The 27,441-nt window shown below is 54.4% G+C and overlaps 1 protein-coding gene and 1 long non-coding RNA gene across 4 annotated transcripts in view; one reads left to right on the top strand and one right to left on the bottom strand.

Moving 5' to 3' along the window:
- Positions 1–19,824: 19,824 nt before the first annotated feature.
- Positions 19,825–27,441, top strand: part of KIFC3 (kinesin family member C3) — a 37,078-nt gene continuing 29,461 nt past the window's right edge. Inside the window, exons 1-3 of one of the 3 annotated variants that reach the window (XM_040633367.1) lie at positions 19,825–19,859; positions 24,146–24,350; positions 26,902–27,044. In XM_040633367.1, coding sequence (XP_040489301.1) covers positions 24,185–24,350; positions 26,902–27,044 — 309 coding nt within the window. In that variant the 5' untranslated portion in view covers positions 19,825–19,859; positions 24,146–24,184. Of the gene's footprint in view, positions 19,860–24,043; positions 24,351–26,901; positions 27,045–27,441 lie in introns of those variants that run through there. The other 2 variants (XM_040633368.1, XM_040633369.1) reach the window with 2 other exon arrangements.
- On the bottom strand, positions 24,367–27,000 carry LOC121103419. The gene is made up of 2 exons (XR_005835600.1): positions 26,879–27,000; positions 24,367–25,191 (listed from the first exon to the last, which is right to left on the bottom strand). It is a non-coding gene; the product is annotated as an uncharacterized LOC121103419 (long non-coding RNA).

Genomic DNA, 27,441 nt, shown 5'->3' with positions numbered 1-27,441 from the left:
GCAGGTTGCTTCCTGTCAGCATCCTCCCCTGGGACAGGGACGTAACCATGCTTCCTACCTCATAGGGCAGTTGCAAAAGCGACATGAGATGACGCAGGGAAAGCCCTTGCTCAGTGACAGGCCCAGGTGGGGGCTCCATCGTGAGGATGGGGGTAACGGGGAGGAGGGAGGGACACAGAACTGTTTTCTCCTCCATTATCCTTAAAAGGCTGCTCATGGGGTCCATGGGTAAAGTCATAGGCCTACTATTTGCCAGGAGTGTGACATCAAGCAAGTACTTCACCTTTCTGTGCCTCAGTTTCCTTACCTCAAAAATGAAATATTCCTAGAACTTACCTTGAGGGGTTATCAGGAGGGGATAAATGAGTTAACACATCTAAGAGGCTTACATTGCTACCTGGTATGTAGTGAGTGCTCAGTAGATGTTGGGTATTTTGTTGTTGTTGGTACACAAGCCACAGATGACAGAATGGCTTTCACTTTCAGGATGGAACTTTCCAGAACTTATGCGGGGTTCCAGAAATGAGAGTTCTCATTTCCTTCTCCAAATTATGAGAGACATGTTTTCTACCCACGACATGGTTTGTAGCTCAGGGAATGGAGGGGAGTTTCTGACCATCCATGGCTTCGTTGTTGCTAAGATCCAAGCTGATGACTCCTCAGCCTCCAAAAAGAGCCATGTTACCACGGAGGCTGCCGACGTGAACATCCCTGTGAGGTGTTGTACAGGCAGCAGAGGCTCTGGAGAGGCGAGCTCCGGGCGCTTTGAGGGGAAGGGGGAAGAAAGGGAAGGGATAACGGGTGTCGAGTGTCTCCTCCCTGTCAGGCATGGAGTGGCTCTTTGGCTCGGCTCCGGCTTTGTGGATATGGCCCCGTGGGAGCCGAGTGGCCCGGGGGACCGTCAGTCAGGGTCCTTGGCTCCCTGGCCTTGGCACTTGCTGCGTCTCCTCTGTGGGTAGTGCCCTCCGGCGTAGAGCCAGTTAGACACCAAGCTGTGGCCTGTGGTCATTGCCCACGGGAACCCCCGTCTCCCAAGGGCACCAACGGCAGCCCCCGAGCATGTGGACGCCAGACTCCGACCTGCCACAGGCTGTTCCCAGTTCCCGTTCCCTTTAGCTCTTCTCTCGTGGAGTCCCTTCCGTTCGATGAGGGTCCTGAACGAGAGACAGTGCGCCGTGTGCTCTCTGCACGGTGCTTTCCTGAGGACACTGTTGTTACCCCGAGTCCTTATTGGCTGCCGCCATCAAATATTCATACCTAACTGAGCGTGTGAGCCCCGGAGCCTTCCAGACACGGGGTCTGGTTTCACAGCCCTGAGGCGGCAGCTGCAGGCGGGGGCAGCAGCGAGGCCCGGGCCGAGCACCTCCGCGGGCGGCCCCTGTATGGAGCAGCCCCGGCCCAGCACTCCCGCTCAACAGCCGCATTCTGGAAATCTGAGGTCAAGGAGCATGACGACGATCGTGAGAGGTATGTACCCTGGTGGATGGAGCGAGATAAAGAATCTGACTTCTGGAATCCGAACTGAACTGTGCGGGCTGTCTCAGCGGCTGTCAGCGGAACAAACGGGTTGCTTCCTGTATAAGGACGGAATCAAAGAGCGCGAACACACACACACACACACACACACACACCCACCCACCCACCCACCCACACAGAGGTGGTGGTCAGAAGCAATTTTCTTATGCGTCTTCTTTTCCCCTGTACCAAGACTTCTTACTGTGGGGTCTGTGAGCTTCCCTCCAGAAATTTGATGCAAAATAATTGCATGGATTTTTTTTTTTAATTTTTTGGAGAAAGGAGTCTTTTTCATCAGATTCTCAAAGGGGTTGCTGGCTCCTACCCCAAATTTAAAACGCTAGCAGTTCTAGGAATACCTATGACTCCTTGTGAGAGCAAAGATCCAGCTACAAGGACCTTCCTTTGGAAGCACCGTTTGTGGTTGTAAAAGACTAGAAATGACGCTGTTACCCGTCGATAGAGACTGGTTAAATCAGTTGGGTCCATTCGCCCTTTGGAGGATACACAGCCCTAGGGGGTCAAGTCTCTGTGGGATGTGGAGGACTCTCCGGGAAGGTTAAGTAAGAAAAGCAAAGTATGTGTGCTTTTTTTTTCCTTTCCCCCACACAGAGCGATACGTGTGCTGTGCTAACCTTTGCGGGAGGGCATTCCTTCGTGTGCGCTTGTGTATGGGAACTATCCTGGGCAGGGATCCCCCAGCCGTGGTTGCCATGATTGTCTCAGAGGAGGCAGATGGGGGGACAGAGATCAGGCGTGAGGGGGACTCTTCCTTTTCCCGGAGTTCGTGCTGTTTGAACCTGTGTGCATGTATTAAAGCAGTCCAACAAAAATACAGCCCCACCAGGCAACGTGCCAACGCGGCTTTCAAAAGAACCTGAGCAGAGAGGGGCAAGTGAACGGCGGACTCCAGGCCCGACAAGGGGCGGCTAATTTGGGTGGGCAGCAGCCGCTCCTCTAAATTAGGAAGGTGGCCGAGGTCAAAGCCTGACTCACAGCTGGTTCCGCGGGGGCCCAGGGAGCTGAGTGGAGTGGCGTCCTCCTTGCACTGCCTTTAACAGCCCAACGCATGCAAGCTCGTATCCTGGTCTTAATCACAGCATCTCGGCTTTCGTGGGTCGGGCCCAAAGCCCGTGCGCAGACCCCACTTACCCTCCTCGGAGCCCTTCGAGGCTGGGAGGCCACAGCACAGGCACTCGGCATCTGTCAGGGAGGGAAGGACAGGAGAGAGGGGATGGTCCTGTGATCCTGGAGGATTGCCACCTCCCTCAGGTGGCAAGTCTCCAGGAGGTCATCCGTGGGGGAGCAGTCTGGGATTGCCATGGGGCCAGCACCAGGCAGCCATCAACCTGCCAGGCAGGCCGGGCTGGGGCGGGCTGTGCTGTAGGCCACATTCCTCAGCCATGAGGTGCCCTGTTGACAGGGCCAGAGCTCGGGTTACTGACAGCCATCCATCCTCCACATGTTGGGTTCTGGCTGGTCCCAGTGACAGCTGAACCGGCTTCAGAGGCAAGCTAACTATTTGCCTGAGGCCGAGCAAGGGCCTGGTCAAGAGGCATCAGTGGGGCAGGGCTGGCCTCCCCGTAGGCTTCAGTTTACTCTTGGGGCCTCGGTTGTGACCCAGGCAAAAGGCGACGTGGCCACTTTGAGATCTTGTTGTGAGGTGAAATGCCCGATTTTGCCAGTGAAGTCTCTGGCCCAGCTCTCGTTGGGTGAGACGAGCCGTCCGGCCTGCATTCTGTCCGCTCACAGCCACTATGGACTTGGCTGCAGAGGCTGCCTTGGGGCCCCCGCTGCTGCAGGGAGGCTCACTGGACCCACAGAGAGGATCGTCATGCACCCACAAGGTTGGCCCAGAAACAGGGTGTCTCCCTCCCCCGCCCCCCATCGAAGTTCACACAGGATGCCGATTTTCAGTGCTAAAGCCAGGAGTCCCCAGCACTCCCGGATGGCTGGTCACCCTCCCTGGAAGCCTGCCACCAGACGGACGTGCTTTCCTCTGGCAGGGGAATATGCCAGAACCATGCATCCTTTCAAGCGCAAGGACCATGCATTTCTTCTTTTTTTCCTTTCATAATTACAGACTTTACAGAAGAGTTGCAAGAATAATCCAAAGAATTCCGAGGTACCCTCCACCTAGATCCCTCGGGTGTTAACCCTTTACATTTGCTTTATCCTTCTCTCTCTCTCTGAAATTTAAGAGAAAGTTGCAGACATGCCACCTCTTTACTTCTAAATACTTTAGTGTATAGTTCCTAAAAACAAGAAGTTCTCCTTTATAACCACTGTGTGACGATCACCTCGAGCCAATTAATGCTGAGACAGTACTACTGTCTCATCTACAGGCTGTACTGGATTTCGTCTATTGTCCCAATAATGCCCTTTATGGTCAAAGGAAACTGCGCTTGGGTGTGGCCTTTGGGGGGGGGGGCAGGTCCCTGGGTCTCCTTTCAATTCCAAGTAACTCCAGAGTTTTTCATTGTATTTCATGACGTTGACATTTTTGAAGAGGATAAGCCAGTTCTTCTGTAGAATGAAGGACCCTCCAGCAATGCGGGGCACGTAATTGGCCCAGTGTAAGTGCTACCATGTATTGAGCACCTAATGTGTACCCTGCTCTTCAAGTACGATCTCATTCATCTCTTCAACAACCCTTTGAAAGACACGTGGTATAATTATCCCCATTTTGCACAAAGGGAAACAGGCTCAGGGAGGTTCAGGCGCTCGCCTGAGGTCATTCAGCTGCTGATAGGTGGACGGGCATTTTAATTCCAGAGCCCGTGCTTCTAACCACTGGGACATTGTGCCTTGCGGGAATTTCCTCGGTCTTTTATTTGCTGATGCTGTTTTTGTTGAACTTCTGGAGCACTGAGGTCAGCAAGTTACTGTCAAGATCCCCAGTCATCCCCTACCTGGAACCCTCCCCCACGCACCTATAGAGATAGGAAGACTGACCCTTGCACTTCCCCTCGACACAAGGGGGCAATTAGCTTTCAGAGCCTTGGAGAGATTGCAGGCAGAGGAGTGCAGAGGATTGCAGGGTGAAAGTTCGCCTTTGAGTCTAAACAAGTCCCAATCCAAGTCCTCCTTCCCGGCTGGAGGAGGGCCTGCACTAAGGAACCCTCCCTGGCCAGGTCTCCGAGTCTGTGGCCACAGCTGAAGCAACAGACGGACACCTAGCTCCCCTTCCTGACTCTGCCCGGAGCTGCATCCTCTCGGGGGGTCTGGTCACTCTCCTCTGGTAAGTCCTCCTGGCTTGCGGCCCAGCAGCCCCAGGCACCCCCTATCTCCTCCTTCGCCCTCCTTCGCCCTGTCCCGGTCCCTGCCCCCCCCTCCCCAGAGCAGCTCTCCTCACTGGCCGCACCTGGACAAATGAATGAGTAAAAGCGGGGGGCCTGCCTTGGGGCCTACCTTTTGCTTGTCACCCTGGCAAGCAGCCTTTAAGCTCTTATCGGGCTCTCTGTGGTCTCCTCTGCCCACTGGTTGGCCATGAGGTCTGGTCTGCACTGCTTTTGAGAAAACAGCCTCCTTTCTGCCCATTTCCGCCCTTGTTTGCAGACAGGCTCACACACTCCTCACCTCCCCAGGATTTCCCCAGCAGCTTCCGCTCAGGCCTTGGCCTCTCGGTTCGCTCCCGGGCCATCCCCACTGCCAGTCTGGTCTTTTCCCAAGCTTTCTTTAAGTGATCCATCTGTGGCTTTATATCTCTGTTGAATTCATTCATTTTTTTCATTCGACAAATACTCGCTGAGCACCTGCACAGGAGACACCGTGCTAAGTGCTGGGGTCAGCAGGGAGCAAGACAAAGTCCTTACCTTGACAGGAGAAAGACAATTAAGGAACGTACAATAAATAAACAGGACAATTGCAGGTTGTGTCAAGTGCTATGAAGGACAGATAACAGGGGGATTACGTAGACAATAATGGGACCTTTGATGCTGGATTGGTGGCCAGGGAAGGCCACCCGGAGGAGGGCACAGCAGAGCTGCGATTCTAAGGATGAGGAGCCAGCATGCACAGAGTTGGCAGAATGGCATTCTAGGCAGCGGGAACAGTACGTGCAAAGGCCCCGTGGCATGTTTGGGGACCAAGAAGGAACCTCTCAGCCAGATTTGAGCTGAGCTGAAGCAGGTCAACGGAGCCAGCCCTGCAGGGCCTTGTTGACCACAGGAAGGAGTTCGGATCTGTTGTGAGCTCCATGGGAAGCCACTGGGGCTTTTAAAGTCAGAAGGTGATGTGGTCTGCTTTTCATGTTAGTACCTTTCTGGCTGTCATGGTGGATCAGAGGAGAGGCCCCCCCGGGCTCCCACCTTCCTGCCTGTGCCAAGCCATGTCCTCCCCCTTGCCCTGTATGGCCCAGAGCACACTGGCTCCCCTGGCCTCTAGTCCTCAGTCTGTCCTACCTCTCTCGAATCCTTCTCCAGTCCCTCCGCATCCCTGTCATGCTCTAAGGTGCTCCCCTCACAGTGGCCACACTCGCAGCCTTGGACGGCCCCTGAGCGCACTTTCTGCAGCGACCAAGACGGGGCTCTGGACTCAGGCAGGCCTGGGACTGAGTCCTGCCTTGGCCACTAGCCAGCAGAGTGACCTTCCTCTGAGCCTCAGTCTCCTCCTCTGGAAAGTGGGGAAACCAATAGTGCCTACTTCATGGGGGCATTTGTGAGGATTATCAGAAAGTGCTAGACTGTGCCTGGTGCAGTGCCTGGCACGGGGTCAACAACGGTGGGCTGTGTCAGCGTCATGACCCCTCTTGTCTGGGAGCGACTGGGGGCACGGCGCCCACTGTGTTGTCATCTGTTGCTCTGCCGGGCTCCGCGGCTCACCTGCGGGCTCTGAGGCCCTTCTGCGGTCTTGACCTGGTTTTCCTCCGCTTGGTAAACGCTCGAACAGCTGGCCTTGCTGCTGGCAGAGAACAGTCTGGGATGAGGGGCTGAAACCTGAGGAGGTGAATTTAAACCACAGATTTACAGTACATTTTCTGGGCTTGGCAAGTGTGGCTGAAGTAAACACAGCGCGGGCACTGGTCACGCTAGGTAAATAGCCCCCACCGGCTTGGCAGAGCCTTGGAATGTCCCTGTTAGAACCCCATTTGGAGCCTCTCTAGAGTGTGCTAGACCTGGGCTCAAGAGATCGGCCACCCTGTAGCTGTGCGACCTCGGTCGAGTTAACTAACGGAGGCTTTGTTTCCTCTGTAAACTATAAGCCAGGCCCCTCAAGGCTGTGGCAAGAAGGAAGTGTGATGACGTCCAGCAGAGCCCTTGTGCCCACAGAACTGCGGGCCCCAGTGAGGGTGATGTCTGGCACAGTGTAGTGTGAGTTGTAGAATCAGAGAGACTGGGTTCCGGTCTGGTTCTGTGTGACCTTGGGCAAGTTACTCAACCTCTCTGAGCCTCAGTTTTATTGCTTGTAAGATGGTGGTAAGAGCAGTATCGGGGTTGTTGGGAGAATTACATGTGATATACTGGGTTGAATAGCTTCTCTTACAAATTCACGTCCCTTTGGAACCGTGAATGTGAATGTGACCTTCTTTAGAAATAGGGTGTTTGCAGAGCTAATCCAGTTAAGATGAGATCATACAAGATTAGAATGGGCCCTAATCCAATAGGACTGATGCCTTTAAAAGAAAAGACAAATTTGGACAAAGACACAGACGCACAAAGAGGAGAAGAGCATGTAGACAGAGACGGAGATTTGGCGTGATCTCTGTACAAGCCAAGGAACACCAATGCTGCAAGAGGCAAGGAAGGGTCTCCCTACAGCCTTCAGAGGAGGTGTGGCTCTGCCGACACCTTGAATTTGGACCTCTAGTCTCTGGGACTATGAGGGACTACACTGCTGTTGTTCAAGCCGTCCAGATTGTGGTCCTTTGTCACAGCAGCCACTGGAAAATCCACACATGGGATAATCCAGAAAAAAGTGTCCACGGCAGTCCCCGGCATCTGGGCAATGTAGTGTTGTTGTCATTCTTACTTCTGTAGTAGTGGTTCAAGGTAGGCTCTGTGCTGGCCACAGACTTGACTGGGGGAGAGCCTGCCACCCCTCTGCCCTCCAGCCTTGGGTGGGGTGCGGTGGGGTGCTTGTCTGGGCTACGTCCCCGAAGGCCCTTGCCTGGATGGGTTGGCTGCCTGCGGTGGCGGGGGGGAGGCAGGGGGAGGCTGGCTCCCATGCATCTTGGGTTATAACGAGGTTTGGGGGTGGGTCTCCCTGAGCGCTTGTTGTGGGGAGGGGTGATGGCTGCCCCATGGCCACGGCCTTCTGGGAGTCACCTAGTGTGGCAAGAGCCCAGGTCTGGTTTCTGGAGCCCAGCTCGGCAGATGCCTCACGAACCTGTCTGGCAACAACATTCTTCCGACAGACAGAGCAGCCGGCTGTCACTCCACAGCCCCCTGTGGTTTTGTAACTCGTAGATGAAGAATGTCAGCTGTGACTCAATGAGCCCAGAGGTTCCCCCCTGGCAGGCAGAACCCTTGCTTTCTGCCCAGCTTCTGTTCAGTGACTGGAGGCAGGTCCTCTGAGGCCTCCTTTGGAAGGAATCGAGGGCAAGACAGGCCTCTGGGATGAGGACCCTGCCTTCCCTGGGGGCTTGGCACGGCTTTGGAGTTAGGGGCAAGGAGAGTCAGGCTTTGCATTTCAGGTGGGCAGGGGAGAGAAGTGGCCTCATGATGCCTGGTTCTGGCACTTTCCTTAGACTAGACCGGCCGCTTTATCTTTGAGGGCCTCAGTTTTCCCACCTGTAAATGGGGATGTTTTGAGGACTTGAGGAGCTATGTCTGGGAAGTGGCGGGTGCCCTCCCTCCCTTCTGCCCCACAGCGCCAGGCACACCTGTGAATGACTATTAGTAGCACGTCAAATGGCTGGTGACAGAATTTGACCACCTCCTTTCTGTTTGTGTCTGGTCATGTACATCGGGGGGCTTGGAGGCCCAGGGGGAAGAACGGACAGGACTCCTGACCACCCCAGTTGAAGTTCAAGGATGTAAAAGCCAGTCTGCTGGACAGGGGCAGCCCCGCCGAGTCTGTCACACGAGTGGACGCCCGGGCCATGGGGTACAGACTCAACCCACGTGCCAAGCACAGCCTGTGTGCCCGAGTGGGAAGTGGGCAGGAAAGGGGGGTGGGGGTCTTGAGGGTGTAAGCCAGAGCACTGGGACACCGTGAACCCAGGCAGCCCTAATGTGGGACAAGCCAGGCCGGGCACCATGGAGACCGTGGATGATTCCCCCTTCTTCCCTGCGGCAAATGGAGTGTTTCTTTGGAGTGAGCTCCTCACTTTCACTCGAGCAACTGGTGTTTCCAACATCAGGGAGAGCACCCATTTGGGGGGCACCCCAGCTCCTCCGGTGAGGGGGTTCAGGCATTCGTGTTGGACAGCCACGCCAGGAGCACTGATGCGGTCGCAGCTCAGCCAGTGGGGGTGAAGGGCAAAGACCCTTGCAAAGTAGACCCTTGGGCTTCCAAGAAATGTTGGGGGGGTGGGTCCTAGAATTCACTGGGGGCTTTGAGCTTGGAGCATGAAGACACAGGGCATTCTGTGAGCTGGCAAAACCAACCCTGAAGCTATTCTGGTTACAAACGTGTACAATTTCTGCCCCTGGTCACCTCCTCGGACCCTCAGAGCCTCCGTCGCCGTTCACCCAGGAGGCCTGTTACCTGCGGGGCTCTGAACACTGCACGGCTGGTTTGGGCAGAGTCTGCTTCTGTGGGTAAAGGCAGGGTTGATGGCAGAAGCGTAAAGCAGGCCGGCCCCGGTCCCCCGCCTCAACTGTCTGCTGGCGTCAGCCTCCACAGATGGTATCACCCCCTACCATCCCTGGCTGGGCCTGAGCACTCTGGAGCGCAGGCATGGCGCTGTTTCTGCTGGAACTCTCTTCTATCCAACTCCCCTCCCAGTTTCACCACATCGGGCCTTAAAGAACAGGATCTGAGCATCTGCTGTGGGCTAGGCTTCGGGACAAAGCATGGCAATCGTGTTAATAGTGGTGATCCTGACAACAGCCATGGTTTCTGCGTCTGTAAAATGGGCGAGTAGTAGCCACCTCCCAAGGTGCTGTAAGGACTACATGAGATCACGTACATAAAGTACTTGGCACGTAGTGTCTGGAACACAGTAATGCTTCATTAATATTAGCCATAATGGCTGCCATTTATGAGGACGTGGAGGCTCAGAGAGGTCAAATGCCTTATCTAAGGTCACACAGCATGGGAGCCTGAATCTGGGAGCTCCAGTCTAATGGAGGAGACTGATAAGTCCCCCATCCAGGGTACTAAGTGAGTTAAAGGAAGGGTCGGTGGCCCCGGGGTATTTCTGGCTGAGTAGAGTCAGGAAGACCCGATGGAGGACCCTTTCCACTGAGGCTCCCAAGGAGAATGAGCTGTCATCATGGTGGTACAAAGGTGAGAAGGCCCAGACACGTGGTAAACTGAAGGAACAGAGACAGGTGCTTTGGGGTGTGAATAAGAGAGAAGGCTGGGCAGATCACTGCCGGCGGATGCTGAAGAGCATTGAATGCATGCTGAGAGTGACCAGGAGCCCACTGGCGTCCCCTTGAGAGGCAGTATGGTGCGGTGTTCAAGACCTGGACTCTAGAGCCAGGCTGCCTGGGGTCAACGCTACAGAGCGGGGCCAGTAGCACATGCAGCCCTTAGTAGGAAGAAGAAAGCAAGAGCCCTCAGCCTCTGCCAGCCTGTATGCCAGGCACAGCATGGTTTTTATGCCAAGGAAGCATTCGGGTCTCTTCCCTGTGAAGAAGTTCACTGCAGAGCACTGAGCCCACCCGGGGAAGAGGTTCCCAGCTGCCAGCAGCTGCTGGTCACAAGCGGGATGCCAGCCTGGAGGTCTGCTTCCGAGCAGAGCAAAATCCTAATTCTTGACAAGCAAGTGCTTGGCAGGCACTCGGGTTTGACCTGAAAGCTAGGGCTCTCAGAGGTGGTTATAGTCTCTGAGATTGGCTCCCTTGGTTCCCTTATGGTTGGGCTATCCTGGGCCATTTGCCCCAGGAGGCTCATGTGAAGAGGGTGTGCACTGGGTGAGGTTAGTCTGGGAGAGGCGCTTGCCGGGGGAGATTCAGACAGGGAAGCCGTGCCTCCCAGACCCGCTGGGCGTCTCCTCTTTCAACAGTAAGTTGCCCAACAGCAGGAGTGGATTGCCTCTTACTGGCCAATTTGGCCCTCATTTTGGGTCCCTTGCACCTGTGCACCTGGCTTGGGGTCAAGTCTGGGCTGACATGGCCTCTGGGACAGCTGCATCTGTCTGTGTCCCCACTGCTGCCAAGAAGACAGCTGTACCAGTTTGTGGGGGGGGGGGTGCCCTCAGGAGAGGCAGGGATTTCTTGTGTGGGCTTTCTGGAGTGCAATGGTGTCTCCAAGCAACCGAGAGAGCCGCTGGCCGGCCCCGTGTTTGCCAGCCAGGGTCTGTTCCCAGGCCCCCCCAATCAGAGCAACACTGGGCCCCAGCTCAGGGCCTCCCCCTGGACACTCGCCCTGCTTTGGCCTTCATCCATTTTCTTGCCACCCCCACCCCTCTTCCCCATTCCTCCTTTGATTCCTGGGTCCTTGGGCCTTCAAGGGGACCAGGAGCTCCTGACACTTCTGGTCAGAATCTGGAGCCGTTGCCTGCCACTTGGGTGTCTGACTTCCCAGACACCCTCCCTAGGCTCTGAAGTGTGGGTGCTTGGAGGAGAGAGAATCGGAAAAGGGCTGGGTGCCGAGGGTCACACTCCCAGGAGGCCAGTCCCAAAGGCAGCTCTGGCCCAACCGTTACGCAGGTCTCCTTCCGTCCCTCCCTCTTCCCTCCCTCCCTCTTTCCTTCCTTCCTACTTTCCTTTCTTCCTTTCTCTATTAAACAGCTTTATTGAGAGATAATTAACATACCATAACATTCACCCATTTAAAGTGTACAACTTGGGGCACCTGGGGGTCCAATTTTCGGTTTTGGCTCTGGTTGTGATCTCGGGCTCCTGGGATTGAGCCCCAAGGCAGGTTCCAAGCTCAGCCCAGAGTCTGTTTCTCTCTCCCTCTCCCTCTGCCCCTCTTGCTCATGCTCTCTCTCTCTCTCTAAAATAGATAAATCTTAAAAAAAAAAAAAGTGTACAACACAATGGTTTTTAGTATATTTGCAGAATTATGCAACCATAACCATAATCTAATTATAGAATATTTCATCACCCCCAAAAGAAAGCCCATTAGCAGTCACTCCCCATCCCCACCCCTGCCCCCAACCACTAATCTCTTTACTTTTGGGGCACTCACTTGCGATGTGACTTGTGAACAGTGAAGCCAGAGCCATCCGGCTGGAATTAGCCCCTCCTGGCCCAGGCCTTCAGCAGGCAGAATCTCAAGAGACATCCCTTGCATCTTGCCCACTCACTCCCTTGTGGCTTTGGTGCTGGAAAGGTCACCAGCCCACCCCCCTCATTTACCCAGGGAGGGACAGGAGACCCAGAGAGGGGAAGACATCTGCCCAAGGTCACTCAGTGGTTGGGAACAGGGCTCCTGGCCTGGAGCATCCGCCTTTTCCAGCACCCCAAAGCCGTCTTCCCCCAGCTGCCCCCTACTCGTTCAGGGGCCTCCCCTTAGCCGTTCTTAAAACATAGTGCCTCAGTTTCTCCATCTGTAAAATGGGATTATAACATTGCACATGTGGTTGAGAGGATTAAATGAAACCCAAGGCAACCAACCCTGCATGTAAAGAGTTAGCCCAGTGCTTGGCGTTAAAAAGCAAAATTCATCTGAGTAAATTTAAAGATCAAAGAGGCTTTATTTAATGATCTGTGGATCAGGCAGCGTTCCACCTAGCAAGTAGAAATGAACTCCATCGAGCTATAGATAAGAAAGGTTTTTAAAGGTAGAGAGGTAATGAGAGACAAGGAAATTATTAGCAAAGAGTGCTGTTTTAGGCAAGGTCAGCCTTCTGACGTATACAGAAGGGGTCTCTCAGTAAATCTAGTGCAGACCAGGAAATTCCCACATTGACTGGTTAAAGATTACATTTTTGGGTGGGAGGGTTGAAACTATAATTCGATCAGGTTTAAGTCTTGGTTTACTGATCTGGGGCCCCTGACCGGAGTGACTGCATTTTGGCCTTATTTTCATTTTAATCACACATAGCTTCTCTCAGCAAGGGCAAGCTAAATCAGCTTAAATTCCTGCTGTGGCATTCAGGCCCTATGTGGATTTCCAGTCATTTGGGATGGGCGGAGGTTCTCACCCCCTCCACCCCCGCCCCCACCAGGATGACGGATGGAAGCCACTGAAACTAGGCAGCTCCTAGTCACTTCTTCCCTGTCACCTGGAAGCTGGTGATGTTGGCCGGGCAGGCAGAAGGTTGAGACTTGCCATGATGACTAAGAACCCAGAGCCGTGGGAGTCTGGTTAATCAGCAGCGTCAAAACTTCCCGTGGCTGTTTGCAAACACGGGCCACCCCCAGAGGAGGAGGGCCAGAGTCGAGGGGGCAGGGGGAGAGGCCTTGGGGCTGTCGCAGAAGCTGGATGAGTGATGCAGGCAGTGCCAAGAGGCTGGCAGAGTGGGTGGTCCAGAGCCGCGGCACGTGGCTTCTCTGACTTGGAGGCTGCTCTGTAACCCCCCCTCATCCCCCCCAGAACAGAAAGCCGACTACTGATGCTAGAGACTCTTGAGGGATTCTCTTTCCAGGAGTGACTGATGGAGTGACTGCAAGAAGCCGGAATGAGGTGCCTGTCTGGTGTCAGGGCAGGGATAACCTTAGTAACACTAATGGTCACTGGAGGAGAATCTTCCAGGGTTGTGGAATATTCCAGAACCCACCTGGGAAGGTATCTGGGGGCCAAAGAGCAGGCAGGGAGAGGGTGCACTGACTCAGTGCTCCCAGCCGCACCCGGCCTAGCCCAGTCGACAGCAACACCGACAAACAAACCAGACACTCCTCCCTCTATGACAGCCATCACTCAGACTATCTTTTTATATGCCTCCTGCCGCGCAGGGGAGCCAGCCGGGGCCAGGATTCCAGATCCAAGAGAAAAACTGTAAATCAACGCAAGAAGTCGTTCTCATCGAAATTGTTACCAGCGACAGTGTAAAGTGTAAATTTGGTACAGCCCTTCTGATGGCAATCTGGCAACATGTTTAGAGAGTGTAAAAAAATGTTCAGATTCTTTATTCAGAAAGGATTTATGAAATTAACAACACTCCCTTCCCCTGGGAATGAACAGGCTGTGTGTGGGGAGATGTCAACAGCCATGCTGTTTATAAAAGTGAAGAAATGGGACCTACGCACATGTCTGACCTCATCGAATGGTTAGCTCAGTCAGGGCAGAGCTGTTTAAAATAATTATTCTTTTGGGGCTCCTGGTTGGCTCAGTTGGTAGAGGATGCAACTCTTGATCTTGGGGTTGTGAGTTTGAATCCCACGTTGGGTGTACAGATGAAGGGAGGGAGGGAGGGAGGAAGGAAGGAAGGAAGGGAGGAAGGGAGGAAGGGAGGAAGGATGGAAGATGGGCGCCTGGGTGGCTCAGTGGGTTGCGCATATGCCTTCGGCTCAGGTCATGATCTCAGGGTCCTGGGATCGAGCCCCACTCGTTGGGCTCCCTGCTCAGTGGGGAGTCTGCTTCTGCTTCTCCCTCTGCCGCTCTCCCCTGCTTATGCTTTCTCTGTGTCTCAAATGAATACATAAAAATTCTTAAAAAAGGGGGGGGAGGCGCCTGGGTGGCTGAGTCGTTAAGCGTCTGCCTTCAGCTCAGGGTGTGATCCCGGCATTCTGGGATCGAGCCCCACATCAGGCTCCTCCGCTGGAAGCCTGCTTCTTCCTCTCCCACTCCCCCTGCTTGTGTTCCCTCTCTCGCTGGCTGTCTCTCTCTCTGTCAAATAAATAAATAAAATCTTTTTTAAAATTTGTTAAAAAAAAAGAATGAAAAGAAAAAAGGAGAATGATTATTCTTTCCAGTAATTTTTACTCAGCACTGGGTGTGTCCCTAGAGACTGGAATCCCAAAGCTGAATGGGACCTGGCTTTATCCTCAGTCTGGGGCCTACCGTTCAGAAAAGAACAGGATAGAGCAGAAAAAAAGTAACTTGGAAAAATGGTTTTTATACGATTTAAAGTGAGAAAAGGCAGAGTCGAAAATTGCACTCACTCTCTGACTCCCACTATGCCCAAGCTAGTGTTTGTGGATGACTGACCCTGTGTCGGCTGCTGGGCTCATATTTACCTCTCATAGCAACCCAATGGGTTAGGAACTAGGGCTATTCCCATTGTCACAGGAAGACACTGAGCACGGAGGAAGTGATTGAGCCAGGGTTCAAATCCAGGGCCGCTGGACCCCTAAACCCAGTTTCAACCATTGTCCTATACTGTCTCTCCTTAATATAGAAATCATGTCTGTTCAAGGTCGAATACTGAAAAGAAAATCTGGGCCAGTGACAGTAAGATAAGGGTGGTGGGATCTGGGTTTTGTTTTCTCCCCCCTCTTTTGGTTTCTACTACATTTGTGCAGAAAAAAAAATTGAAGTTAAAAAAAACCCACCCCAGCCACCTAGAAATTGCAGCAGATGGGCAGAAATGAATGGGGAAGTTGAAAAAAAGTGGGAACGATGTTAATAATGCATGCCTAGGCTTAGAACAAGGAGCTAGAATGATTTAGGAGCAAGAAGTGAAGCTGGGGAGGGAGTGTTTGGGTGAAGGAGCCCAGGCAGCTTCTGGATGGTAAGCTGGTGGGACGCTGTGACTCAGGGAGGAGGGGCAGGGGTAGGGCTTATCCCCATGGCCATTCTTACTAAATCTTTTTATTACCTGGTGCCTGAGTACATATCTTCTCAGTGTTTGCATTCCTCTCATTTTTTAGACTACAGGAAATGACAACAGGAGAGAAAAAAAACCCTCTGTTTGCTTTCTACCCTGGAGTGCTAGGAGAGTTATCTGCCAAATTCTTTCTCAGGTCATGAAGAGGTTTCAGGTTTCCCTCACCTGAGAGCCCAGGGAAGCACTGCGGAGTCCAATCTCCCTGGCAAAGGCAGAAAGGTATCACTGTCTAGAGATTTTAGGGCAAGGTAGTTTTATTGAGGGGAGGGTTGCTTGGTTCCCTGCAAGGCCCTTTGTAAATAGGAGAACTGTTTCAATAGAGTTTTAGAAAGGAGGCAGGCACCCTTGGGCAGGGATGGGAAGGCACAGAGGGAGCTGGAAGGGAGAGGAGAGACGGGTATCATTTGTTCATTTATCTGTTGAGCACCAGCGCTTGAAGAGCGGAGTGTGTAGCAGATGAGAATGACAGGAACTTACACACCAGCCAAGGGTTGTCCGAGGCCCCACCCCTTCATGTCCACTGAGGAGCATGGTTTCCTGAAAGCTGGCAGGTGTGAGCCAAGAGCCAGTGCCCCCCCTTCTTTCCCACCCCCAACACGCTCAGAGGTTTAGCTGCCAAGTCCTGCAGCTGGGAGTCAATCGCATGCTTGCAGGGCTGAGCTCAGAATCCTGCCTGTTCCCTCCATGGGATCCTCCCCAGCGCTTTCTGCGCTGTCCATAATGAACTATTGCAGGAGTGTTGGAGTATGTGGATTCAAAACAGTGGCTCATTGAGTCAGAATTACTTAATATTCGACTCCTACCCCCAGAATGTTGCTCTCTAACTTCAAGACACTGTTACCCAGGATCGTGCAACGATATGTAATTTTCATGACTGCAGGGTGCCCCTTCGTGACCACATTGAAATAATTGCTTAAGGACCCGTTTCTTACCTCCTTTTGATAAGAATTATCATTAACTTACACAAGAAGAAAGTCTCTTTGGGGATGCCTGGGTGGCTTATTTGGCTAAGTGTCTGCCTTCGGCTCAGGTCATGATCTCAGGGTCCTGGGATCAAGCCCCGAGTTGTGCTCCCTGGAGCTCAGTGCCGAGTCTGCTTGTCTCCCTCTCCTTCTGCCCCTCCCCACTGCTCATGCTCTCTCTCTCTCATGAATGAATGAATGAATTCTTTAAAAAAAGAAAGAAGAAAGTCTGTTTGGATATGCTTTAATGTACCTGTTCTTCCCCCTCTGAATTATACGTGATTTATTTAGTCAATGGAAACTTGAATGATTCCGGGCACTTGCAGAGGCTTTCCTTGTGATCGAGTCAGGAAAGTGCCCTGCCCTCCAAGAGCTGTTGGTGTAGACAGGAGAGGCCATTACAATCCAGTGTGGGGGTGTGGGGGGGACAGGGAACGATGGTGCCTGGGTGGGTCAAGGAGCATGACCTCTAAGCTTGAAGGACTTGAAGAACAAGCAGGAGTCAGCCAGGTCAAGGTGGGTGGAGGCAGGTGGGAGTGGGGAAAGGAGAGAGGCTTTCTGGGCAGGGAACACAGCATTGCAAAGGCCTAGAGGTGATCAGATCTCAAGTTAAATCATTAAAACTGGAAAATCATGTAAATCTTATGTGGTGCTTTACTCTAGGTTACTGTGAGAATCAGATCAAACATAATCCGTGTTATTTCTCCCCTCTTTACTTCCCTCTGGGTGATAGACTTCTTGGGCCCCTGGCTACCTCTCGGATGGACACCTTAAAGTGAAGGGGTTTCAGGCTCTTTGAACCCCCGTCTCGGGAATAGGGTGGATATAGTTAAGAAGCTGCAGTGCTCTGGCCACTGCCTCTTGTGTAGCCCTCCCGACATTTCTATATTTCTGCTAGAAGGTGGGCAAGAGGTCAAGGCCAAAGGCTGAACCGAAGTGTCCTCACTTACGGATTCAGGACCTCAGTGTTGGAATGGCCAGGTCTCTGGCCAATCTCTACCTTCCCTGTAGCCAGGAGACAGTTGGCAGCTTCCATATCAAACCATCAGTGAAGTTTCTGGGATAGAAATGACCTTGGAGTCATTAGTCTGTAGTTCCTTGGTGACATTGTACATTCTTAAACTAAATTCCAACAATCATAAAGCAATTTGCTTTTATATTTCAAGTCGGAGTTCTGCAAGAACCTAAAAATTGTCTCCATCTAACACCTCAGTTTTCTTTTTTTCTCCACTAATGCTTTGATCTTAATAAACGCTTGCATCTGGGACCGCAACTCATTACATAGGATAGGACTGTCTGCGTGTACATTGTGCACATACACACACGCTCACACCCATTGGGTTCATAGCTCAGCTCTGTCACACACTGGGTTTATGAATGAACTGTGGGAGGCTCAGTTTCTTCTCCTAAAAACCGGAGATACACTGGTGTCCACCTCAGGGTGTTCAGGGTTAAATGGGATCTTGTTTATAAAGAGTTTAGTGCAGTGCCTGGCAGTGTTAACTTTGGATAAATGGTAGCTATTATGTGCATACAAAAAAAAAGACTGTACTAAAATGTTGGCAGCATTTATCTCAAGTGGGTGGGATTATGGTTACAATGAACATCTATTACTTTTGTAATCAGAGAAAACGAACAATAAATGTTATTATTAATTTAAAAATCTGGCTTTGGCTTCGTCGGAAGGAACCTGCGGTTAATGTCACTGTACCAGCCGGCAAGTAAGACAAGGCCTCCAGTTCTCTCTACCAGGACTTTGCAGACAAACAACTTGCCTCAATCGAATAATAGCGTGATACTTGGTCAGGATTCTAGAGACATTCTGCCCTCATCCAACCCTGTAGTCCCCTTGACCGCTCTTGTCTGGAGAGCAGGCGGGGGGTTCAGAGAAGGGAACTCTCAAATTACGGCCTTCTCTCCCGTTGAGAGGGTTATCTGGGGTTCTTAGTTGGAAATCTGTAACTCTCCAAGGAACCATTCCAGGAGAGGGACATTTACCCTCTACTGGGCCTTCACTTGAGCATCTCAGAAAATAAGACACACATTAGCCCACTTCCAGCCGGGGGCTTGTGGAGTGTCCTGTTCTGGCATCCAGAACAATGAGAGGCCCAGGGCCTTGGCCTAGTGCCTGGGCCGAGACAGGAGATAGAACCTTTGTTGATCTGCATGTCCCCCTGCAGTCCCCTCCTTGCACCTCTGGGGAAGAGTCAAGTGCCCACCCTTTCGGACTGTCTGCGGAGCCATCAGCCTGCACTGGGCGGGCTTCTGAGCTTCCTTCTTGTCCTCCTGCAGCCTGGAGGGGACGATGGCTGCCGGCTCTGGAGTAAAATGCCGCCTCTGTTTGGGAGACAAAGAACAGAGTGGCTCCTCTGGGTCAGCTGTCTCTCCTTGGCCGCCGGCTCCCTGGCCTCCCCTGTGCCTCTTCTGAGACGTCCCCCCAGGAGGGACTTTGGGCTGTGCCGGGAGCTGCTGCCTGCTCCTGAGCGGTTGCACTCTGCGCTTGTTGCACTGGAGCTTGAAGGAGTATTTTACCTTAAAAAACCCTAAGCCCTGGAAGATGCAAATTCCGGGGGTGGTGCCGTGGCTGGGGAGGCAACCCGGCCTGTGTATTCCTACTAGAGCTAGTGAGAGCATGTGTGTGTGTAAACATAGTGATAACGTGTGACACACGTGTGTGTGTACATGATACCTGGAGTGTGAGAGCGCGTGAGTGAGAGTGTGGACTTGGGTTTCAAAGGATGTGTATACTAGAGTGTCAGAGAACGAGGTGTGGAGTGTGTGCGAGAACGTGTGTGAGGGAGAGCAAGTGTATGTATGCCCCAAGGTGCATGGGAGCCATTGCACGTGGACCGTGTGTGGGGAAGCACGTGTGAGAGCGCCTGACGATACCGTGAGTGCCTGTGTAAAGTGTGTGAGAATGTGGAAGTGTATATATGTTATCTGTATATAGAGAGCGTGTGTGAAAGCGTGTGTTAGATGGTCAAGAAAACGAGCTGGTGTGTGAGAGCGTGTGAAGGACAGCATGGGAGAAGCGTGTGTGAGGAGTAACGAGCGTGTGTGAAAGTTCGGTACGAGGGTTAGCGGATGTGCGCCTGGGAGTGTAAAGAGCAAAAGCACGTGTGTGAACACTGGATGTGTTCGTGTGTGCGGACTAGAGCATGTGTGAAGGCATGTGTGAGGGACGTGTGTACTGGCCTGCGAGAGCCCATACACGAAAAATGAGCATGTATGACGCTGTGTGTGCACCAGTGGGTGTGCGAGCACGTGTGCACTAGCGTGTGCGGGGCGTGGGCCCCCGGCCCCGGGGCCCAGCGGGAACATCTGTGCGGAGCGGGGAGGCCGCAGAGTGGGCGGCCCCGCGTGTGAGTGTGAGCGCGCGGGAGAGTGCGCGGGAGCGCGGGCGCGCCGCCGACCCCCCGCCTGGGCAGGAGCCGGTTGCCATGAGAACGCGCCGCGGCCCGAGTTAATCATTTCCTGTGGAAAGTGTGCGGGAGGGGCGGGAGCGGGGCGGGCCGAGGAGGCGGCGGCGTGGAGCTGCCTCCCGCCGGCGGGCCGGGTCGGCCGAGCCCCGGGCTCTGCGGCGACGCCGGGATCCTGCCTTCGCCAGGCCGGTGAGTCGGGGACCGGGGCGGGCGGGGGGCGGGCTGGGCTCTCGGGGTCCGCCCGGCCCACCGTTCCGGGTGCCGCGTCCGGGCCCGCCCTGCCCGCAGGACCCCCGCCCCTGCCCGGACCGCTGCGGGGCGCGGGGAAGGCCGGGCCCGGGAGAAGCAGCCCTGCGTGGTCGCCCGCCGCCCCCCTGCGCCGATCAGCCGGAGCCGAGGACCTTGCCCACAGCACGGCTTGGGGCGGCACGTCCCCTGGGGTCGCAGCAGCCTCGGGACCCCCTTTCCGATCTTTTTGGCCCGGGAGAGCAGAAACAGACCTGGGAACCTCATGTCCGTTAGGGCCTCCCCCTCCCCTTGCAGAGATTCCCCCTCACCCCCCAGGGATCCCTTGAAGGCTGCAGTTTTGAGCCCTCCCACCACATATGTTCCCTGGGCAGTTCGCTTTCCCCCTCGCAGGGCAGGGGTGGGTAGGCCGGCCCTGAGGTTGGAAGGAGGGCCTGGGCCGGTGCCGTCCTGGGCAGTAGGAAATTAAGCCAGTGACAGCAGCCGTCTGGGGGATCCCAGCAGGGAGGGCAAGCCAGAAGCCACCTCCTTCAACCCCCTGTTGTGAGTTAGAGCAGAACTCTGGTGCAGTGAAGGGCCTGGTCCTGGGAGATTTTAAAGAGGAAGCTGTATTTAAATTCTCAAGTACTCCCCCCACCCCCAGCATATCTTGTCTCAAGGTTGTGGGTCCTGGCCGTCCCTGACCTTTCACCTTCCCTGGGCCATGAGGCTGGGTGAGCAGCTCTCCTTGCCCAGGCGCACTCCCCATGCCCTTGATAAAGTAGCCGTCTCCTTGGCCAGGGAGAGTCATTGGCAAGGAATGCAGCCTCGGAATGGGGCCCTGTATTTGCAGTGTTTGGACTTTAGGGACTTAGGGTGATGAGTTCTGCTGCTCTTGTGGGAGCGGAGGTTTTTGAAGTCTGGGTTGTCCTGGAAGAGCCAGGACCTGTGACTGTGCAGGGGAGGGCCAAGCCCCTGTCCAGCCTCCCTGACCTTCTCTCCCAGGGAGACTTAAGGCCTCCCCAGCAGCAATATCTGGGTACTTGTCAAATCTGTCCTTCAATCATTGCAATATCTCTGGTCTGGGGGAGAGCAGAGGTTGGGGGGGAGGGAGCGCTGCAGTCCTATTGCCCTGGCCTAGACAAAGGGGCAAATCTGTCTTCCTCTCCAAGCCAGCCCCTCTGCACTCACTCACCACTGGAGGGAGGGAGATCACTGAAAAATAAAAACTTTGAGCTCCTTATATACGCCAGCGTTGTTCTGAACACTTTATATATGCACTGTCTAATTCTTGTACCAACCCTGTAAGGTGGAGTTCTCCCCACTTTCAGATGGAGATAATGAGGCACAGGGAGACAAAATAATTCTCCCAAGGTCACACATCCAGTAAGTGGCAGAGCTGGGTCATAGCCACTCCACTCCACGTCCCCATTGTCCCACCCCGTCCCCATTGTCCCACCCCGTGAGTCCTAAGTTGGCAGAAGCCCCAGCCTTGGGCTTGTTTGAGTCCTGGATTCTTTGACCTTCCCACCCTACTGGCTGCTAAATTCAGCTGCTTTTTCCTCTTCAGGATCTTGCACACACCCTTCCTCTTTCTTCCTGCTATCTTCCTGGCTGCCTCTCCAACTTCCCTTCCAGAAAGTCACAAAAGTATTGTCTCCTCCTGTCTCTGTCCCTCAGACTTGACTGATCTCTTTAACAGTCTTCTCTCTCAAACGTGGAATCAACCTTCAATGCCCTTCTCACCTTTCCAGGAGCTTGGCATGCAGGTGGAGACTGTCTCTCTCCCTCTTTGCCCCATTAGGCCATTGGTCTTCGGGGATGGTCGTGTGCCCAGCTCCGTGCCAAGCAACCTGGAGGAAAGGGCATCTGGCTCTTCCCCCTGGTTCCTTCTGCTCCATACTGGTCCATCTTTGTTTCCTCAATGGAGCTGGCCCACATATTTGGATTAGCCTCTGTCCCATCCTTTGGCCCACAGTCCAGTAACACTGTACCCAGAAGCCTCCTCCAAGTTGTCTTCCTCAGTCAGGGAAGGCAGAGTGCATGAATCCTTGGCCAGTAAGCCTGGCATTCTTCCAGAGCTTCTCTGTGTGAACTGTGATCACCAGATCTTCCGCTACCCATCCCTGTACTCAGACTTCTTTTGCCTCTCCCTGATTCAGTCATTCCTGGCCCTGTCCACCCAGCAAGCTCGGATCCTTCCTATCCTACGTACCATATCTTCTCAATCAGCCTCCCCTCCTCACCCTAGCCCAACTTCCCCACGGAGAAGGAAGCAGCTGCTTCCTTTAGCCCTGTGCACCTCTTGGGCCTACCCAGGTCTGCCCTCTGCCCAGCTCCATTGATGGGCTCCCTTCTAGAGCCCCCAGGGCTTTCTTCCAGTTTGACCTCCCCATGGCCTTGTTAGCTGGAAACTGACCATCCTCTCCTTCCCCCCTCACCGTCCGGTCACGTGTGAGGACTCTGCACCTGCCTGGTGGTGTCGACACCTCTGACCGTCCTTCTCCAGCTTTCCTTACCACCCAGAGTGAGCTCTGTGCTTGGTTATCTTTGGTGATTGGATCCTCACCTGTGGCACTTGGACTGTCGTTAGCCTCCCAGCTCTGAATCCCCAGCCCTGCTCTTTGCCAGGCTTCGGCCCAGGCTCGTGTGTACATGTGTTTCAGGGCCTTCACCTGTCAAGCCATTGCCAGGGGTCTGGTGTGGGTGTTGTTCCAGCACCAGGCTGGGGGGGAGGGGGCTGCACCAATGACTGTGCTGTGGGCCCCACCATGGAGAACCAGAGCGGGTCAGGGGAGTGGACACTGTTCAAATAGGTAATCTTTCCTGTCTGGTAGAAAGCAGTCTGCGGCCCAGGTGGCGCCATCAGGAAGTTCCTGGGTGCCTCGAACTCCATTTTAAAACCAAAAGCAGGGGCGCCTGGGTAGCGCAGTGATTAAGCGTCTGCCTTCGGCTCAGGGCGTGATCCCGGCGTTATGGGATCGAGCCCCACATCAGGCTCCTCCACTAAGAGCCTGCTTCTTCTTCTCCCACTCCCCCTGCTTGTGTTCCCTCTCTCGCTGGCTGTCTCTCTCTATCAAATAAATAAATAAAATCTTTAGGAAAAAAAAAAAACCCAAAAGCAAAGTCCGCATTGCCTCTCTGAGCTGACTTGGCGTCCTCTGTTCCTGGCATCACTGTCTGAGTCTGGGACTGTAGCCGGGTACTTTAAATGCCCTCACAGCTGCTTTACACACCATAGGTGTTCAATAAAGACTCGTGTAGGGAATGCTTAAAATCTGTTCTATTCGTCTGCTCAGTTCATGAGGGACCTATGCAGCTTGCTTGCTTGCTTGCTTTTTAAAAAAATATTCTAAAAATTTATTTTAGAGAGAGCTCAAGCAGGAAGGACAGAGGGAGAGGGAGAGAAAATCTCAAGCAGACTCTATGCTAAGTGTGGAGCCCCAGGCGGGTTCTGATTTCACGACCCTAAGCCAAAACCAAGAGTCAGCCACTTAACCCACTGCACTACCCAGGTGCCCCCGCCATGGGGCTTTCTATTCAGACCAGTGCTCCCCACCCCCACCCCACCCTCTCCTCCCATACCACCTGGTGCCTCCCTGCATCCTGTTCAGATCATGAAGGTTTGCTGAAGTGCTTACCTCCCTCCTGACAGGGAGCTCTGAGGCCCCATCTCTCTTGATCAAAGAGGACCCCTCGCAGGTGCCTGGCACACAGCAGATGCCAGATAAATAATTATTAGATGAAGAAGCAATGAATCGTTGTATCTTACTGCCTGCCAAGTTGTAGGCACAGAGTGGAGGCTAGTTGAATAGACTAGATAGAGTGGACTTTAAGAGAATTTGATATATATGTCTTTCTTGTCACTGGCCACAGTCAGGCCCCTTCTGATTAGAGTTATGGAGATGCTGTTGACTTGGGCTGCCTCCCTATGGGGCTGTGACCTGGCACGTCTTCAGGCTGCCAGGCTTCCAGGGGAGGGGCTGAGATGTGAGGGCTCCACAGCGCGCTGCAGATGCACCTGATGGGCTCCTCACCCACTTCTGAGCCTCCTTACTTGGGTAAAAGCACCTTGAAACGGTGAGGGGCTCTGTGTCATCCCGCAAGCTCAGGGATCTTTGCTGGGGGGTGGAGGTGGCATTGGAGTTGGGGCTGCCGCTCCGGGTAACAGGTGACCCTGTTGCAGGCAGGCTCTGATCTGTCCCCCAGCTGCAGCCGGCTCAGCCTCGCCTCCCCTGTTCTGTCCGCAGGCCGCCCGGCGCCCGGAGGAGGCCGCTGAGCCCCGGGCCATGGTCCCGTCTCGCCGGCCGTGGAACCTGGGAGCCACGCCCTCGCTGCGCGGCCTGTGGAGAGTGGGCCGGGCCGGGGAGCCCGAGCCGGGGATGGCTCGCCCCGCCCCCGCCAGCCCGGCTGCCCGCCCTTTCCCATACACCGGCCCGGGGAGGTTGAGAACTGGTGAGTCCGCATTTTTAAAATGCCTCTTTATTTCCCTTCCTTCCTCCAGATAGCAGAGATGAGGCCGGGCTTTCTCGCAAGTTCCTAGGCTCAGTCAGAGCTGTCAGGTAATTACAGGGTGCCGGGCAGCCCGCGGGCCGGCGCGGAGTCGCAGTCGGGGCGTCAATCTCGCCGGCGCTCTTGCCCCGCGCTCGCCGGTAAAGAGAGGTCCCGGACGCCGAGTTAAACTTCAACGCGGTTTCTGGAGCAGGGGGACAACGCCGCCCAAACCACGCGATCTCCACCCGGCCGGGCGGGGGGCGCTCCGCGGCGGCGCGTCCTTGGTCCCTGGCCGAGCGCTCGCGGTCTCGCTCCGGTTTCTGCCCGCGGTTGGTAAACAAGGTAGGTGAAGTGGCCGCCCGGTGCCCTGCGCGGCACTGACACTTGATCTGCCGGCCGGCTCGCGGGGGACACGAGGAGCCGACCCAGGCTGCCACGGAGCGTAGCTTAGCCGAGTTTGGGTGCCCTGCGCTTGGTTTCAGGTGCCATCCGGGGCGGCTCCTGTAAGGTCCCGACAGCAGGTGGGCAGTGAAGGAGTCCCTGAGTGCGGACCCTCGCTGTCCCCCCCCCCCCGGGGAGCTGTCAACACCAGCTCTCCTTTCTGGGTCATGTCCCCTGCTACCTCACACGCCAAGAAGTGAGTGGCACATCTGATTTCCGGTGCCGGCTGTATCATCGGGTCCGGGGAGCTGCCCCATGACTGTCTCCCAAGCTGAGCTTGGGGAAGTTCTGGAAGTGTGGAGGGAGAGAGGGGTCTTCAGTCAAAATGTGTTGAGGGGCTTGCTGTCTGTTATTCCTTGACCTACAGAGAAAGGGGTTTAGATTACCACCCTGTCTGAGCTAGCAGAGTCCCTTTGGGCCATCAGATTCAAGCCCCCCCCCCATGTACAGAAGGGGAAACTGAGGCCCAGAAAGGGCACACAGCAAACTTCAGTTCCTTCTCTCCCACATTTGTGCCACTGGTGGCCGCCAGAGCGGTACCCTCCAAAGTCTCTCTGCAGAGGACAGGTGAGGCTGGGGATGGCCTGGAGTCTCTGGGAAAAGCTTGGGCTTTTAGGTCGAGTAGCCTCAATTGTCTGGAAGGGGATGAAGATGGCCTCTACACCACAAGGTTTTCCTAAGATTACAGATGTAATATGAATGGGTATTGCTTTTCTGAGGAAAAAAAAGAAAGAGAGAAAGAAAGAAAGAAAGAAAAAAGGAAAGAAAGAAAAAAAAGAAAGAAAAGAGGGAAAAAAACAAGCAAAAGACAAAAGTGTTCGTTTGGAAAACTAAAAAAAAAAACACTCAAAACTAAAAAACTAAAAAAATTTTCAAAAAACTAAAAAAAAAAGCCACTCAATAGAAAACACAGAAAAGTATAAAAAAGAAAATAAAGATCACCTATAGGCTTGTTACTGGACACTTTCTGTGCTCCTTCTGATCTTGTGTATGTGGGCACGCACGCGCATCGGTCTGTTCCATGAGTATTATGAAGATTATGTGACCATACAGACTTACCCACTTTTACAATTTAAGACAAAGGTCAAATGAAATCCCGTGGGTGAAATGCTAAGCAGAGTGCCTAACACTGCGTAGGGTTTCAGCCAGCTTGGTCACCCCTGGCCCCTCCGCCCCCACCCCCACTCTTAGCTCTGCCTTCAGAGGGACAGGCGAGCAGAGGGTAGGTTAGCCCGTGGGATTGCGGTCCCGGCTCAGTGTGACCCTGGGCACATTATTCACCCTCCTCGGTTGTGGTCCTAAGGGCCTGCATCATGTGCCCGGCACAGAGTGAGCGTGTTAACATGTGTCCTTCCATGGAACCCTCACCCCAGAACTAGGAGCTTGGTTCCTTATCCCCACACTATCGACAAGGAAACTGAGGATCGGGCAGGGCAGTAAGGCCCTGCTGGGGGGTTGAAGTGGGGTGCATGGGATATCCATACCACGGTCAGCTCTCTCCCCGCTCCAGTGAGGGAGGCAGTGTGTCAGAGGCTCGAGGGGATGTGCTTTAGCTGATCCTCAGTATGCTTTTGGAGGCTGCAGGGACCAGGCCTCCCAGCACAGGGTTGGTGTTTAGGAAGGCAGGGGAGCAGTTGCCACCTAGAGGCGGCCTTGGTAATAAAGCCATGGCCCTGGGGCTCCTGTGAAGATGAACGCAGCCAGGTTGGCATAGGCTTCCCTTTGCTGCTCTCTGGAGAGGGTGTTCATGAGCAAGTGCCAGCCCCAAAAGCCACTGTGGAGGGCGGGGAGCACCCCCCCCCCCCCCCCCCCGCCTCAGAGGCCTCGGGTGCCTTCCCAAAGAGAAGCTCGGGTGGCTTTTGGGAAGAGGGGAGCACAGCCCCTGCCTGGTGCCAGGCCTTCCCTCCGAGGCGGTCAGGCGTGTGAGGGCGTGTGAGTCCCTCCTGGCTGCGCCTGGGCCGGCCCGGAGTGTGGGGAAGCAGGGCTCAGCCACGGCCCCAGCCAGGGGTCCTGGCCGGCAGCCTTCAGCCAGGGGCCTAGCATCTTACCTGTATTCTCTGTCCTGGGACAGGGCGTGGAAAAGACACCCCAGTCAGCAGTGACGAGGACTCTGGCGTCCGAAGTGCCGCTCGACCGGCCCTAGCTCAGTGCCGAGCCCTCAGCGTGGACTGGGCTGGCCCTGGGAGCCCCCACAGGCTCTACCTGACCGTGCAGGTAAGCACCGGGGCCTTCGGAGCCTTCTGATCTTCACGGGCCGGGCCGGGCTGGCGGGCCTCAGCTCTCTGAGCTCTGCGGCCGGGCCCCCAGCAGGCCGTGTGGGGAGGAAAGCACAGAGAGAGCCGGGGACCTGCCTTGTGCCTCTTTGCTGCGCGCCTCACGGCACATCCGCCCTGAGCCTGCGCGGATGGAGCAATTTGCTTTATTAGGTTATCTTGGGGAGAATCTCACAGGAGATGACAGAGACTTTTCAGCCACACCCCGGCTGAGGTGTTAAAGTGAGAACTGTGGGACCTTCGCTAAGAAGCTGTTAATTCCCACTCGAGCATGTTTGCCCACGGGGCAACACTAAGACAAATTTTACATATATTTGTGTACTTGGTCATAGAGGTAA

This window comes from Ursus maritimus, unplaced genomic scaffold (assembly GCF_017311325.1).
Source record: "Ursus maritimus isolate PB19 unplaced genomic scaffold, ASM1731132v1 scaffold_19, whole genome shotgun sequence".
Lineage (NCBI taxonomy): Eukaryota > Metazoa > Chordata > Mammalia > Carnivora > Ursidae > Ursus > Ursus maritimus.
Note: the sequence above shows the minus strand (reverse complement) of the source record. Positions and strands in the feature narration are given on the sequence as shown.